Consider the following 16,001-nt stretch of genomic DNA (forward strand, 5'->3'; position numbering starts at 1 on the left):
AGCAAACAAACAAATTATGATCATTTACTTAAACTCCGAGCTTCAGCATGCAGAAAAGAATGTCAGCAAAAAAGATGTGTTGCATGCTACCGTTGTATAAACTGCTCCCCAGCGCCCCTCCTGGGCCCGTATGCTTATGGGGGAAGTTCGCGACAACTCCCGAAGTTTTGAGTGACATCGGAAGTACTTGCCTCACTTTCGTATGCATGGGCCGGAAAAAGGGTTTACCTCGAAGCAAAGCGAGGAAGTAACTCAGGGTATTTTGCGACTACTTCTAAAGTTTTGAGTGACATCGGAAGTACATCCTCACTTTTGCATGCATGGGACGAAAAAAGAGTTTACTTTGGAAGCTAACGAGGAAGTAAATGAGGGTAAATGTACTACAGCCAGACCCAGTAGTAAACACGCTACTTCCACAGTTTCTCAGTGCAAAAAGGCAGGGCTTTTCTTCAGTTTTTCATGTCAAACCGAGCTGACGCTCCCAAAGAGAGAAAATAGAGGGAAAAGTCGTATCTTCTGCATGCATTTCGTGCAAATTTCCCTAAATACAAACTTGAGTTGCCAGCTTTGACTTTTGTTTGTTGATCTGGGTCATTGGCCACCACTCTTTCATTCCCGCTTATACGAGGGGGTTACTGTGTTTCTATGAAAATGGGCGTCGTTGTGTGCATGTGTGAGTGTGTGTGTGTGTGTGTGTGTGTGTGTGTGTGTGCGTGTGTGTTTGTGTGCGTGCGTGTGTGCGTGTGAGTGTGTGTGTGTGTGTGTGTGTGTGTGTGTGTGTGTGTGTGTGTGTGTGTGTGTTTGAGTGTAAGTTTCTGGTATTTTTTTGGTCATTGCTTTATCTGTGTGTGTGTGTGTGTGTGTGTGTGTGTGTGTGTGTGTGTGTGTGTGTGTGTGTGTGTATGTATTTGTGCGAGTGCCTGTCTGCCTGTGTGTGCGTGCGTGCGGGTATAATTGTGCGTCTGTTCCTTCATACGTTTGTTTGCGTGTTCGCGCGTGCCGTGTGTGTGTGTGTGTTTGTGTGTGTGTGTGTTTGTGTGTGTGTGTGTGTGTGTGTGTGTGTGTGTGTGTTTTCGATGTTATGTGTGTGTTCGACGGTGTGTGTGTGTTCGACGGTGTGTGTGTGTTCGACGGTGTGTGTGTGTTCGACGGTGTGTGTGTGTTCGACGGTGTGTGTGTGTGTTCGACGGTGTGTGTGTGTGTTCGACGTTATGTGTGTGTTCGACGGTGTGTGTGTGTGTGTGTGTGTGTGTGTATGTGTGTGTGTGTGTGTGTGTGTGTGTGTGTGTGTGTGTGTACCCACTCCCCACACTATGATGAGCTGACTATATTTGCGCCTTGATATTTTATTCATGTTCTTACGTTTTATGCTGTTTATTGTGATTCACCACACCCGAGTTTATCGTAATTGAGATAATAAAGTGTTCTATGTCTATGTATTATGTCTAATACACATGCACACACGCACGTAGGCTACAAAAATCCAATCTTGACTTTGAACTTTATATAAACATACATCCTCTTAACAATTAACGAGGACAAACGTAATTTACAAACACCTAAGTACAACAATTTTTCTGTTTTAAAAATTCGGACACACATTTTCTCAAATAATATGAAATTCGCTGAACTTATCTTCTTTTCACTACACCTTATATCTTGATTCCCCCAAAATGGAGTTCTGCCTTTTTAAATTTACCAGTAACACAAACATTCGCTCTGACCAAACTATTTTTGTCCAGCAGTTTTACCGATACACAATCATTAAAAAAACACTACAAAAAGAGTTTTAAGTTAACCGACTTCGCTACCACATAAACAACCTTTTTTTATTGTCCCCAACATTCTGGTCAACGAAATCATTATTATAGACAGTCATTCTATTTAAGGACAATCATCACAGCTTTCGTTCAACCAGTTAAAAACAACAATTATTGTAAAAGCTACAGCGCGATCAACGTTTGCCCATTTACGAACTCGCGACGAGATTTGTTTCTTCTGGTCACCAAGCCTACCGTTTACAAACGCATGCGCACTAATTGGGATTCCCCCAATTTTCTCAACCTTGACCTCAGAACTCTCGAAGCCACTACTTCGGCGTTCAATTTAGCTCGTGCATACCGAGTAGCTGGCAACTTTGCTTTCGAAGTTCCCACTTCCAATGTCAAGGGCCTCTCGCTTGACATAATTATACGACGATATCGCATCTCAAGGGTCCTTACCCATCCAAAAGAAACCTCCAGCGCATACTACAATTGCAGGAAATTCCGTTTTTAAAGGCAGCTCATTGGGAAATGATCTCAGACACAATATCGAAGACGTGAAATGCGTCAATCGAGCAACTGTCGTAACTTCGCTACAATGAGACGGTCTCCTACCTTGCACCATAGACACGGACTGTGACATAAAACAGAGTGACTCAAAAGCGACAGTTCGATCAGTTACTGACCGAAAAAAACGTGCTCGAGTCATTCGGCGAAGGTGGCGAGCTTTCAAACCAGCACGACTGAATAACTCAGAATGCCTTTTTTCATCGTGCCTCTATTCTACACGAGTAACATAGTGCAGTGGTAACGGTTCCGGACTCTCGTTCATTCGCTCCGGGTTCAAGTTCCGCCGGGAGCTATATATTTTTTTTTTATTAATCTTTTCCTTTTTAAGCCTCCGCAATTGCATTCCGGCTGCAAAAACCGGGTTTTGCCTCTGTGTTAATTTTATTCATTTGCAAAAGAAACCTTCCTATGCTTTGAAAAAATCATATCATGTCTTGACTTTCAACTGTACGCGCGTGTGTATATGTGTGTCACTACGGTGAGTATGTGTGTGTGTGTGTGTGTGTGTGTGTGTGTGTGTGTGTGTGTGTGTGTGTGTGTGTGTGTGTGTGTGTATGTGTGTGTGTGTGTGTGTGTGTGTGTGTGTGTGTGTGTGTGTGTGTGTGTGTGACGTGTCACTTGTGTCATCATAGTTTCAGTGTGTGTATGAGTGTAGATTGAGAGAGAATGAGAGAAAGTGAGAGAGAGTGAGTGTGTGGTTATTTGTTTGTGACTGTGTGCGTGCGTGTATGGGTGCGTGTGTGTGTGTATATGTGTGCGCGCGAGCGCGCGCGTGTGTGTGTGTGTGCAGTGTGTGGTGTGTGTGTGTGCTTATGTGTGCCGTCAGTGTCACTTGTGTCATAGTGTCAGTATGTGCATGAGTGTACGTTTGTCTGTGTGTGCATGTGTCGTAAGAGAGAGAGAGAGAGAGAGAGAGAGAGAGAGAGAGAGAGAGAGAGAGAGAGAGAGAGAGAGAGAGAGAGAGAGAGCGACACTTCTTTGGCAATTTTGGACCAGACAGCGTCTTTATGTTTAACAGTTAGACTGTTCTGTAAACTTGGTGTTTACTGTGTTTTTTTTCTAATTAACTGTTCTGAAATTTGGACAGAATAACCGTTCTTTCGTAAAACACTTCTGTCAAGAGTACAGCAATTTCACCATCTGAAAAAGGTGCAGAACGCCCCTCCGTGTCTACTTTCTTTTTGAGCGGCACACGTGCCTTGCCATTTTCGCTGACTGCTATGTTGATAGAAACGTGCGCATGCGTATTAGTAGGGATTCCCCCAATTTCCCCGACCTTGACCTTAATACTCTCGCTGTCACTACTTTGGCGTTCAAGTCAGTTCATGCATTGTGAACAGTGTTAGAAAGTTGACTTCGGGAGTTCCCACTTCGAAAAGAGGCCTCTACTTCCAGTGTTTCTTACTTCTAGTTCATGCATACGGGCCCTGCTGTTTGTCACCAGGTAGGGTGTGCACTCGTTGCAGTCAGAGTCAGTGTCGCGTTCCTCACAATGAGTCACAGGCTTGCGTGCATCTCATACACTCACAGGCATAGCTGTAAATTCACTCCCCTTGCTGTCGCTCGCTTGTCGCCGTTAGAGGGCGTGGCGGTGTTTTCGTCGTGCACCTTATTTTTTGTCGCTTTAATTAAAACCGAGAAGTTAATTTTTATGAGAACACATGTTGAGAAAACTCTCTCTCTCTCTCTCTCTCTCTCTCTCTCTCTCTCTCTCTCTCTCTCCTCTCCCTCTCTCTCTCTCTCTCTCTCTCTCTCTCTCTCTCTCTCTCTCTCTCTCTCTCTCTCTCTCTCTCTCTCTCTCTCTCTCTCTCTCTCTCTCTCTCTCTCTCTGCCCCTTCTGCTTCACATTGGTCTTCTTCTATTGCATCCAGGGGCATTGCCAACAGCTTTAGTGGAAGTCCGCCTTCAACTTTTTTTTTTTTAATTCATTTTATTTTTTCGTAAAGGTTCAAGTTCTGTGTCAAACTTTGACTTCAAGGCTCATTGCTGTACCTCCATTTTGTGTCGTCTCTCGCTGGACCCCTCAGTCACCCCCCCCCCCCTCCCTCCCTCCCTCCCCCGACCTGTCGCCATCATTCTGTCATCCTGTCAAGACCTGACGACTGCCATCATTCGGTCGATTGATCAACGATACGGTTGAGCGATTTTAGAATGGTTCTTGAGATACACTCTCGTACACTACATTGGGGTGTGCACGTTAAAGATCCCACGATTGACAAAAGGGTCTTTCCTGGCAAAATTGTATTGGCATAAATAAATATGTCCACCAAAATATCCGTGTGACTTGGAATAATAGGCCGTGAAAAGTAGGATATGCGCCGAAATGGCTGTGATCTGCTGGCCGATGTGAATGCGTGATGTATTGTGTAAAACTGAAATTCCATCTCACACGGCATAAATAAATCCCTGCGCCTTGAATATGTGCGCGATATAAATTGCATAAAATAAAAATAAAAAAATAAAAAAATAAATCCCTGCGCTTAGAACTGTACCCACGGAATAAGCGCGATATAAGCCTCATATTGATTGAATGATTGATCGTCCATTCGACGTAGAATCAGTACAAAGTGCAGCCTTCGGGTTTAGTGTACAGCGCACATGCATGAAATCACGTTGTCGTTGTCGTAAAAGTTCTGCCCAGCACTGGTTGACATGCTGAAGCTGTGTAATGCATGGTTAAGAATACATGCAACTATCGGGAGGACGTCAGCCAGGCGTTAGCCAAAATTAACTTCAGACTGAATATTTCTCCACATATTTCAAGTGGTACAATTATCTTGAGGGAGAAAAGCATGTCAAGATCTTGCAACTGAAGCAGATTTGTGATGTAATTCGATCGAATTTACCCCAAATTCGATTTATTTGAACAGTCGGAAAACGCACCGAGCGTTTGCGTCCCTTGAATAAGAAAATAAATAGTTTGCGTTGAAGCTGATTTCAAAGTCGAAATACCATTTCTAATCACAAATAAGAACCCAAAGAGTGAATACATGGTCCAAAGTTCGATCAGCAGCACTTTGGAGGGGAGGGGAATAGTCAGTATTAAGTTTGTGTGAGAAAAACAAAGCCGGCTGACGTCCTCCCTATAGCTGCAGGTGTTAAGAATAGCCCAAGGATGATTTTAGACGGTGAAAGAGTTGAAACATTTTACCTGGGTAAGAGACAGTTAGTTGGGACGGGATAACGTAAGCACATGCTGGCGCAATCAGAGGAACACACACATATGCGCATACACGGACATATATACACACACATATTCACAAACATACATACACGCGCGCGCGCACGGGCGTACGCACACACACGCACGTACACATTTAATGATCTATGCCAGAACAGCGCATGTACCGTACTGACAAAACACAAGGTTCAGAACAGTGCGAAACATCCGAGTAAAAACAATAATTATATTAAGGGTATTTTATACGGCGCAAATCTTAAAATAGTTCTAAGCGCCTAGTAGAAAGATCAGATGTTAATGAAATCATAATGTTCCAACACGTTGTGTTTTGTTTTGTTTTGTTTATTTGTACTTTGTGTTTTCGTGTGCTCATCTGGGTGTTGTGACATGTGTGAAACAGTTGTTCAGTGTTGTGAGTCATGCAATGTTTCCTTGTTACGTCATTCCAAGCCATTTTTATTTCCCAGTCAGTGTCGAGTAGAACTGTTGATTTGAAAGGGAAGTGTGTGTGTGTGTGTGTGTGTGTGTGTGTGTGTGTGTGTGGTGTGTGTGTGTGTGTGTGTGTGTGTGTGTGTGTGTGTGTGTGTGAGAGAGAGAGAGAGAGAGAGAGAGAGAGAGAGAGAGAGAGAGAGAGACGTGTTTGACGCGTTTACGCCGGTTTTGTTTTTCCCGTCTACGCTGTGGGGTACAAAATACATGTACAAAATACATGTACTGCCTGTTAGCAGAGTACAATGCACTAGGTATGAAAACTGTTTTGCAATATGGTGATTACGGGGCGAACGACCACACACTTAGACAATAGTACGAAACCGATAGTAAAATAGCACCAGTTTTCTCGTCTCAGACTGTCGATATGACACCCGCACGAAACCTTCACGCACGATTTACGCGTCACGAACTGATTTGTCACCAAACGGGATGTCTGAGGCGACAGAAATTACGTCATCTGAGTAATCGAGCGTTCTCCCCTCAACCTCTGTTGTGTTGTGGTCTTTGTGACATTGGACAAAGGTTGTGTCGTGGTTTGAAGCCCCCTATAAGGTGACGTCTCGCTTAGCGGAGATGTAAACATGACATAGCAGCCTTGACCTGGTCCAACCTGGCTGACTGCCAGACTATAATGGCGATGGGGGGGGGACAGTGAGAGAAAGTAACTGTGGGGAGAGTCGTGTGTGTGAGAGGGAGATCGAGAGTATTGAATATGTTTGGTGTTTAATTGAAAAAATACCCCCCGCGGGTTAGGGGGAAGAATTTACCCGATGCTCCCCAGCATGTCGTAAGAGGCGACTAACGGATTCTGTTTCTCCTTTTACCCTTGTTAAGTGTTTCTTGTATAGAATATAGTCAATTTTTTTCAAGATTTTAGTCAAGCAGTATGAAAGAAATGTTAAGTCCTTTGTACTGGAAACTTGCATTCTCCCAGTAAGGTAATAATTTTTTATATTGTACTACGTTGCAAGCCCCTGGAGCAATTTTTTTATTAGTGCTTTTGTGAACAAGAAACAATTAACAAGTGGCTCTATCCCATCTCCCCCTTTCCCCGTCGCGATATAACATTGAACGGTTGAAAACGACGTTAAACACCAAATAAAGAAAGAAAGAATTGAAAAAATACCTATTCTCTCTCTCTCTCTCTCTCTCTCTCTCTCTCTCTCTCTCTCTCTCTCTCTCTCTCTCTCTCTCTCTCTCTCTCTCTCTCTCCCCCCTCTCTCTGTCTCTCCCCCTCTCCCTCTCTCTCTCTCTCTCTCTCTCTCTCTCTCTCTCTCTCTCTCTCTCTCTCTCTCTTTCTCTCTCTCAATGTGTGTTCCACACGTGTGCCCTACAGCCGACTCTCACCTGTACCCACTTAACCTCCCCCACCCCTAGCACTAACACCCCTCTCCACCCTCCTACCGTACCCACCCTTCTATTGCCGGTACCCCTTTCTCCCTGCTACGAATCAAGGCAAACTGCCGATAGTTAGGTCAGGTGGTGGTGGAATTTGGCAAAGAAAGCAAAAGTCGCATTGCATGGCATCGCACTTGGGCCCCGTATTCACACACGCAAAAAGTGAAAATGACTCACTCAGTCACTGTAAGTGCAAGCCAGACGGAATCGAACTCAGATGCAGCCACTTCAGTGAACCGAGCTCGTCTAGGATAACCGGTCCAGCCTCTTGTGTTATGTGTGGTTCTTGGAATCTTTCAAAGTTTTGGAGAGTTGGAGTTACCGAGACAAAAGAGGGCGTGATTCTCATTCTTTGCCGAGACGAACTGCGGAAGGATGGACGGAATGCAAACATAGACGAAAGACAAAAATGTAATGTTGAATGGGGATATTTCTGTCATCGCAGCGCCAGTGGATTTCTGATGTTCGAAAGAGTTTGTAACAAAGTTTTCCGAGTGTGAACTTGTAACGGTGAGGTTCTTATTCGGTGAAAAACATGCTTGATGGATAGTGGTGATGACCCAACATTTTGAAGTCTCGTGTCTGACGTGAAGAGTGTGTGTCCTCGAGATGGTAGGTGAAGGATTGTCTTGACACCACATTTTGAAGCCTCGTATCTTTCGTGAAAAGTGTGTCCAAGATTGTGCGGGGAGGATAAGTCTGGGTTGTCGTAGGGTGCTACGTTGTGCTTCTGGACTGAACGTGTGACATGGTAAGTGGTCAATTATCACCTGAAGAATTAAGTGTGTGGTGTATGTTAGTTGTTGTGAATACGGACCCAGTGGGCAGGATCAGAGTACTGTCATGGTTAGCGAACGGTAATGTTCAGTGATGTCATTTTTGAATGCGAGTGCAATTTTATGTAAGCAGCGTTTTGTTTTCAGGCAGAATGCCGATTATGTAGAGTTGAAGGATAAGTTGTCTGTCTGTCTGTCTGTCTGTCTGTCTGTCTGTCTGTCTGTCTCTCTCTCTCTCCCTCCCTCTCTCTCTCTCCCCCCCCCCTCTCTCTCCCCCCCTCTCTCTCTCCCCTCTCTCTCCTCTCTCTCTCGCTCTCTCTCTCTCTCTCTCTCTCTCGCTCTCTCTCTCTCTCTCTCTCTCTCTCTCTCTCTCTCTCTCTCTCTCTCGCTCTCTCTCTCTCTCTCTCTCTCTCGCACTCTCTCTCTGCTGGGGAAGGGTTGAGGGACAAATGAGAACGATTTTGCCAATTTTTTTTATTTTTTACTTTGTTTACTTCCGATTGACTCATCAAAAGTCTCCAGTCGTCAAATTCTGCAATTTCGAGAGAGAGACAGACAGAGAGGGACATACAAACAGAGACAGAGAGAGAGAGAGATGTTCTCCCAGTTTGTGTCAGTTCTTGCACAAAGCGATTCTACTTGCACGATCAAAACCAACTGTTTTTCTTTGTTTAGAGGTTTGTTGTTTTTCTGGTTCGTTAAACCTGGTAATTCACTTCCCAAAGTAGCTCAACCCTGGGTGGAAAATGTTAATTAACTTCAAGCAGGCGGGGGGGGGGGGGGGGGGGGGGGGTGCGCTGCGCGTACCTTGTTGCACAACACCTGTAACTTAATATGTTCTTCCTTGTTTCTTTCTTTCTCTAGGTGTGTCGTTGTGTTTCTTTCACGTGTTAAATCATCTGTTACGTAAACAGCGTCATTCGATCTGTCTATTTGTGTAACGCTTTTTTACTTGTGTGTGTGTGTGTGTGTGTGTATGACTGTGTTTGTGTGTGTGTGTGTGTGTGTGTGTTCCTCGTCCCCCTTTCCTCCTCTCCCCCTCCCTTTTCCTATCCGACACAATCGCCCTTCTGATGGTTTGTTCATTGTATAACACCAACTGTTCTCTAGCGGCCCCTCCTCCCCTCAGGCAGCCGACGCTATGATTGTTTTACACCTGTTCTACACCGCCAACAATAAATCGCCCACCCCCTCCCCTCCAAGCAAAAAAAGTTTCCGTTTTGCGGTGATGTCACGGGGTTGTTTCAGCGAGTTTGTTTCCGTAAATCTTTCCGCCCACCTAAACAAAAAGTGCGTCGCCTCGGGAACTTACATGCTGCGAGCGAGTTCCGTGCGTGTCCCTGCACGGAAAGGTGCTTTTTGTTTTCGTTTTCTTATTTTGAGCCTTTTATAATCGGAATTAGTTAGTTACACTGCCCTGTTGCGTTGTTTGTGTTAGCAGCTTTGGGACTTGTTACGTAGGAAGGGCTAAACGTAGTGTCATACATGTGTCAGTTTTTGCAACTTAAGGGACTTCTTTCTTTCTTTCTTTCTTTCTTTCCCTGTGTGTGTGTGTCTGTCGTGTCTGTCTGTCTGTCGGTCTGTGTCTGTGTGTGTCTCAGAGGTTGTGAAAGAGTGAATACTCTTAGTTTTATTGAGGCAAACTGTCTCACGTGACAATCTAGGCCAGTCACTAGCGAGGGGTGTGTCTCTCCAGTTCTCATTGTCTACGAGTGGAGGCTAGTAACTGACCTATAATGTCAGGTGGGAAAGTTTGCCTCAGCACACACACACATACACACACACACACACACACACACACATACCCCCCCCCACACACACACACACATACCCACACACACACACACACACAAACACACATATAATCTAGTCTATATCTCTGTGCCCCCCCCCCCCACCCCACACATACACCAAAACGCTACCCACACGAATAATTTCCAGCGAAACAAACACTCAACCCAAACAAACCCAGCACATTCTTGAAGCAGAATAACAAGCTCAGGTATTTGAAACAGCAGAAATACTTCAGGGCGAAATTGCATAACATCCCGCTGTGCTGTGGTGTGTAGATTCAGGTCACTAGGACTCGCAACACGGAAGTTTTCGCATCTGTTCTGTTCTAGCTCCGTGTGCTTGCTGCAAGCAACACAATGCTCTCACAAACTGGAGTGATTTTCCTTGAAGTCGTTGTGTGAGCGAGTGGCGTTGGTCACAAAAACAGGATTTGACACTTTCATGACAGTGATTAGAATCGGTGCGGTCCGTTCCGTTGTAAGAACGTTGTACAAAGTTGCACAGGCGTCGATCTCTCTGTTTAGTTGTTTTTTTCCTGTCTGAGTCTGTACGGATGTAAGTGTGTGTGGTTGTGTGTGTGTGTGTGTGCGCGCAGGCGTTGATCTCTCTGTTTAGCATTTTGAACTCAAAGCCATGACGCTCCCTACACAAGGCTCTGATAACGAACGGATAAGGGGCGTAACTCCTTAGTCAAATTATAGTTGAAAATTCAACGACATCTAAAGAAAGGACTAGCAGAGTCTGCCTCCTGACCCCGCTAGCGGGGGCGAGTGCCTTACTTGCAGAACATCACTTTAAAACTGACAAAGCAATCAAAATGGAGGTACTACTATTTTATGGACTTAGTGTGAAAGAAAATAATAATTTTGTGAGAAATTCTGTGCTTTTAATCAACATTTTATCTGAAGGTACTGCTAATTGGCTGTTAATTGAGTTACCTGTAGTGTATATGTTGAAATCACTGAAAGAGCTCTAATATCTCTGCCATGAACTAAGACACTGACAACAACAACAGATTTGCACACACAGTGTGTTTGTGTGTGTGTGAGAGAGAGAGAGAGCTAGAGAGAGAGAGAGAGAGAGAGAGACTCAGAGAGAGAGAAAGAGAGAGAGAGAGAGAGAGAGAGAAAGAGAGAGAACACCGTGGAGAGAGAGAGAGAGAGAGAGAGAGAGAGAGAGCTAATGGTTGGGGGAGACAGACATACTAGTACTAGAGAGAGAGAGAGAGAGAGAGAGAGAGAGAGAGAGAGAGACAATGAGACAGACACAGAGACACACACACACAAAGATAGTGTATATGTTGAAATCACTGAAAGAGCTCTAATATCTCTGCCATGAACTAAGACACTGACAACAACAACAGATTTGCACACACAGTGTGTATGTGTGTGTGTGTGTGTGAGAGAGAGAGAGAGAGAGAGAGAGAGAGAGAGAACACCGTGGAGAGAGAGAACACCGTGGAGAGAGAGAGAGAGAGAGAGAGAGAGAGCTAATGGTTGGGGGAGACAGACATACTAGTACTAGAGAGAGAGAGAGAGAGAGAGAGACAATGAGACAGACACAGAGACACACACACACAAACATAGTGATAGACAGAGAGAGACATGGGAAGAAACAGTAACACACACACACACATGAGCATGCATTGTGAGAAGCATATCACTTAGCTCACTCAATCCGCCAACCGAGCCCTCTTCACGGATGTCTGGAGCAGCACAGCATTCTTCTGATTGTCTTTCTCAAGGTTGTGTAATCCATTAAGAAGAACATTGGACAGACGACGGTACATCTGGGGGTAGTCCATGTCGATGCTGTGGTAGCTGGCCATGATGGAGAGGATGTTGGAGAGTCGTTTGCGGCAGCATGCACGATGACGCGCCTGCTTCACAAAGCACAGTCCAAGTTGAACCAGTTGAAAGGTGCAGTCATGAGGAATTGTGAGGGATCCTCGTGAAACAGTCTCAATAAAGTCCTTCACCTCACTTGTCACAACTGGTTCCTCCTCATCAAATGTCAAGTCACCTTTGCTCTCCAGCCACCCAGCCACGTATGCACAGCTGCTCTCCTCATTCACAGTGAGGGTCACCCCTGAAATGCACCCCTCTATCACATCTGCATCCTCCGCGATGACATCCCCCAAGCAGATGTGTTTCTGGGGCTCAGACTGGAGCTCAATGGACTGGAGGTAGGATGCAGCGTACCGGGCGAGGCGCTTCTTGCATGCTGCAAACACATCACCGGCCGTCATGAAGGCATTTGATCCAGTTGACGCCCTGTATACAGAGAATTCTCCCTCTAAACGGTCACTTTGTAGTTCACGCAGCACAACATAGTCAAAGCCCGCTGATGAAAGGAGGTAGTTGCAGACTGCTTTCAGTCCCTGCATGGTCTGCACTAGTGCCTTCTTGGTATCATGGGTGAGGCACTGGATACGACACGAGCCATGCCCTGAATCAGCTTCCTGGAAGATGTCAATGAAAGTGTCCAGACTCGAGGAACTGGATTCTTGTACGGCACGATGGGGATCCTTCAGGCGTTTATCCAGTCCTTTCTTTGACACGTTGACAGTGTTCCACCAGTTCAGGACAGTCTCTATCACTGATGCAGTCTCAATGCAGCCTTTCATCTTCAGCGCACCAACCACTTTCTCATTGAAGACTCTAAGAACATGTTGAACATTCTGCAGTTGGAGTTTGGATGGAATGACACAGGTTTGGGTCAAAGGGGTAGTCTTCAGGATGCCGCCTTTCTCATCTTCATACAGCTGCTTGACATCAGAGAAAGAAGCAACTGACTGGCCATTGAGACGGATTTTCTGTGTCTTCTCAGTGATCCAGTTGTTCCGGATGCATTTTAACAGATGAACCGTATCAAAGAGGAGAAACCAAGGACGCCCGTTGTCGAGTGGATGTGTGACTGTGGCATTGTTCTCGCCTGGCCTGTCAAAGAGCTTGCAAAAGTGTTGGTTCACCTTATGATTGTCAGTGATGGAGCCTATGACACGTCCCCCAGATCTCTCTACAACAGCGGCTGCTTCGTTCACTGCCTGGAACTGGAACTGGGCTGTCAACTTGTGCACTGGGGTCACTGACACCATCACACTGGGACCGCTTCTCAAACACTTCATCATGATGCACATCATGGAAGTTGCACGGCACTCTTCATTGTTCTTGGCCATGCCACTGAGAATCCCACCAGCAAACGCTACAGTTGGACGGATTTTGACCTCGTCGATCAACAAGAACACATTCTTCTGCTGAGGGAGTAAAGCATTGAATGTGTTTCGCAAAACTGCATCCTTGTCGACTGAAGACACAACATCCTGAAGCTTGCGCTTGCTTGGTAGCACCAGAAACTCCCTCAGCTGTTCATAGCTACAACGAGGAAAGCTTTCAATGGCAAAGCAAATGTCACTAGGAGTGAACTGTTTGTGGGCTAACAACTCCAACTGGTGTGTCAAGAACTCCAACTTCTTTACCTTGTGATCCACGGAACAGTCAGCTGCAGCTTTCAGATCAATAACCACCTTCTTCACAACTTCTTCCAGCGGAATGTCACTGTTGACAGCACAATGAACCGCATCAAAGAACTGTGACTTGGAGTTGAGGCCATTGTTGGGTCTTAGGATTGCACCTAGTGGAACTCTGATGCCATCTCTGAAAACACTGAGAGTTATGGGGGAACACAACGTCTTCTTATTTTCAACAACAACTGAAACACTGCATTGGCTATAGTCATCTGACATGAGAAGACACACAATTCGTTTATCTGAACGTGAAACCAAAACATTGTTATACTTCTTCTGTAGGTCTTTGACAGGATCAAAACTCTCAAACGAAGTGATCTTGTCCCTTGCAAAAAAGAGCTTGGTCAGACGATCTTCATCTTTCACAGGGCGAGATGAAGGCTGAGGTGTAGGCAGACATGACTTGGGAACGTCAAACACACTTGGAGGAATGGCAGGTCGAGTGGAACCACCAGGAATCTTGATCATAAGAGGGTCATCCCAATGCCTCTCACAAATGAAACAGTTCTCTCGAGTGGGGATATAATTCACACGTGGAGGTAGCGCATCCAACCATTTCTGCTTCTCACACTCGTCCTTTGGTAGTCGAAACACACGACACTTGTTATTCTCATCGTAATTGCCCTTGCAGTTCACAACACTACACTTTTTCACCATTTTGAAGACAAAGAAACAGCACTTCAACTTGAAACAATGAAAACAAAACAGTGCGATCGTCCATTCAAAAAGTAGCGCGGTAGACGAACCACGGCTTCCTGTATTAACTAATGCGCAAACAAAATAGTGCCAACTTTGTACGATCCAAAACAACTGAATAAATTCAGTGACGCACAATATAATATAACAGTTGTCGATTAGATGATAGAATCTAAGAGATAAATGCAACTGAAAGGTGTTTATACCAAAAAATATTGCACATTTTAGCATTTTCGTCTGCTGAGTTGTTCTTCCGCCACACCAAAACAAAACTATTATGGGATGGCTGAGCGATCGCCACTCGCCTGGCTTACAACACAGGCTCAGCGCTGGCTGCACTCGCCCCCGCAAGCTGGTCTGGATCTGGATCTGGATGTAGTACATTGCAGTAGCCAATAATGGCTGTCGTCGCAATGGGCGAGAGAGCGCAGCGTGACGGAGTTTAAAAACTTTCTATACATGCATGCCCTTCCAGGTTGGTGGTGTCAACTGCTGGAATTTGGGCAGTGTTTAAAAGCAGGATAAAAACACCTGGCGGTGCGCCTATGGTGGTGGGGCCCTGCCAACACCTGATGTAAATGTGTTGGCAGTTGCTGAATGTACCACGGAGTCTTGTAGGCGGTTCCATTCAGTCGGCGTCCTGACAAAAAAAGAGTTTCTATACGGTTCAGATCGGCTATCCGGAATTTTGAAGGGTCTCGAGTTGTTGTAGACTCGCTTCTCAACGGGGTTTTCTGATGTGCACCCGTAAAACTTTGTTGATATAATTTTCCGCTTGGTCTTATCTGCGGGGGTGAGGAAACTTTCTGGGGGTATAGCTGGTACTTGTCCTCCCGTTATTTTATATAGCATTGTCAGGCGGAGTTGTTTGCGCCGATCTGCAAGTGTGGGTAGGTTTAGTCGCTGTAGCATTGCTGTGATGCAGCCAGGTTCTCTGGATCTGTAGTCTTTGCAGATGAATCTGGCTGCCTTGTGCTGTACCTTCTCGATTTTGTCGATGTCCTGTTTTAGATAAGGGTCCCACACAACTGCCCCATACTCAAGGGTCGATCGGACAAGAGTGACGTACGCCATGCGTCTGCACTCTTGCGGGCAGTTGTGCAGGTTTCTTCGTAGGAATCCGAGGACGGACCCTGCCTTGTTGCAGATGTTGCAGATGTGGGGTGACCATTTCAGGTCGGAGGATATTTGGATGCCGAGATAGGTACTCTGGCTGACGTGTTTAAGGATGGTATTGTCCAGTGTGTAGAAGTACTGGGATTTGGGTTTGGTGGATAAGATGTAGCATTTCTGCGCGTTGAATCTCATGCCCCATTGTTCTGCCCAGCACTCTAGGTTCTTAAGGTCTGTCTTCTCTGGTGTTGTCATGATGGACCTGGGTGAGTGCGGCTGATGATGTGAGGTCTACAAGTGTCTGTTGGGCTTGTCGGTCAGGGGCACTTGGTGGTACTGTACCTGAGTTCCAGTCAATGTCTGGGCAATTAAAGTCGCCAGTCAGGACTGTGTGTTTTTGTTTCTTGCTTGTGTTGATCTTTTGTAGAGATTTATCTAGTTCTGTGAGGTCAGTGTCATTTCTGTGAGGCATGTAGAAACAGCCTATCAGGAGATCTTTATTTCTCTCTAAGTGGATTTGGGTCCAGATGAGTTCGCATTCTGTGTCCAGGTCTGGCTGGGCGGTAGAGACCAGGCTCTTGTGCACCAGGATGAAGACGCCTCCTCCTAGGGTGCTGCGGTCTTTCCTGTATGGTGTGTAATCTTCTGGGAACACTTCGCTGGACTTTATGTCCTGTTTCAGCCATGATTCT

At 45.6% G+C, this 16,001-nt stretch overlaps 2 protein-coding genes across 2 annotated transcripts in view; both read right to left on the reverse strand.

The window, feature by feature from the left end:
* Positions 1-11,646: 11,646 nt before the first annotated feature.
* Positions 11,647-14,518, reverse strand: LOC138974674 (uncharacterized). The gene has a single exon (XM_070347394.1). It carries the CDS (start codon positions 14,425-14,427, stop codon positions 11,647-11,649), a length of 2,781 nt encoding a protein of 926 aa, XP_070203495.1. The 5' UTR covers positions 14,428-14,518.
* Positions 14,519-15,535: 1,017 nt separating this feature from the next.
* Positions 15,536-16,001, reverse strand: part of LOC138974675 (uncharacterized) — a 504-nt gene continuing 38 nt past the window's right edge. Inside the window, exon 1 of the mRNA XM_070347395.1 lies at positions 15,536-16,001. This exon is cut by the window's right edge and continues 38 nt beyond it. Coding sequence (XP_070203496.1) covers positions 15,536-16,001 — 466 coding nt within the window.

Source organism: Littorina saxatilis, linkage group LG8 (genome assembly GCF_037325665.1).
Source record: "Littorina saxatilis isolate snail1 linkage group LG8, US_GU_Lsax_2.0, whole genome shotgun sequence".
NCBI classification, from domain to species: Eukaryota; Metazoa; Mollusca; class Gastropoda; order Littorinimorpha; family Littorinidae; genus Littorina; species Littorina saxatilis.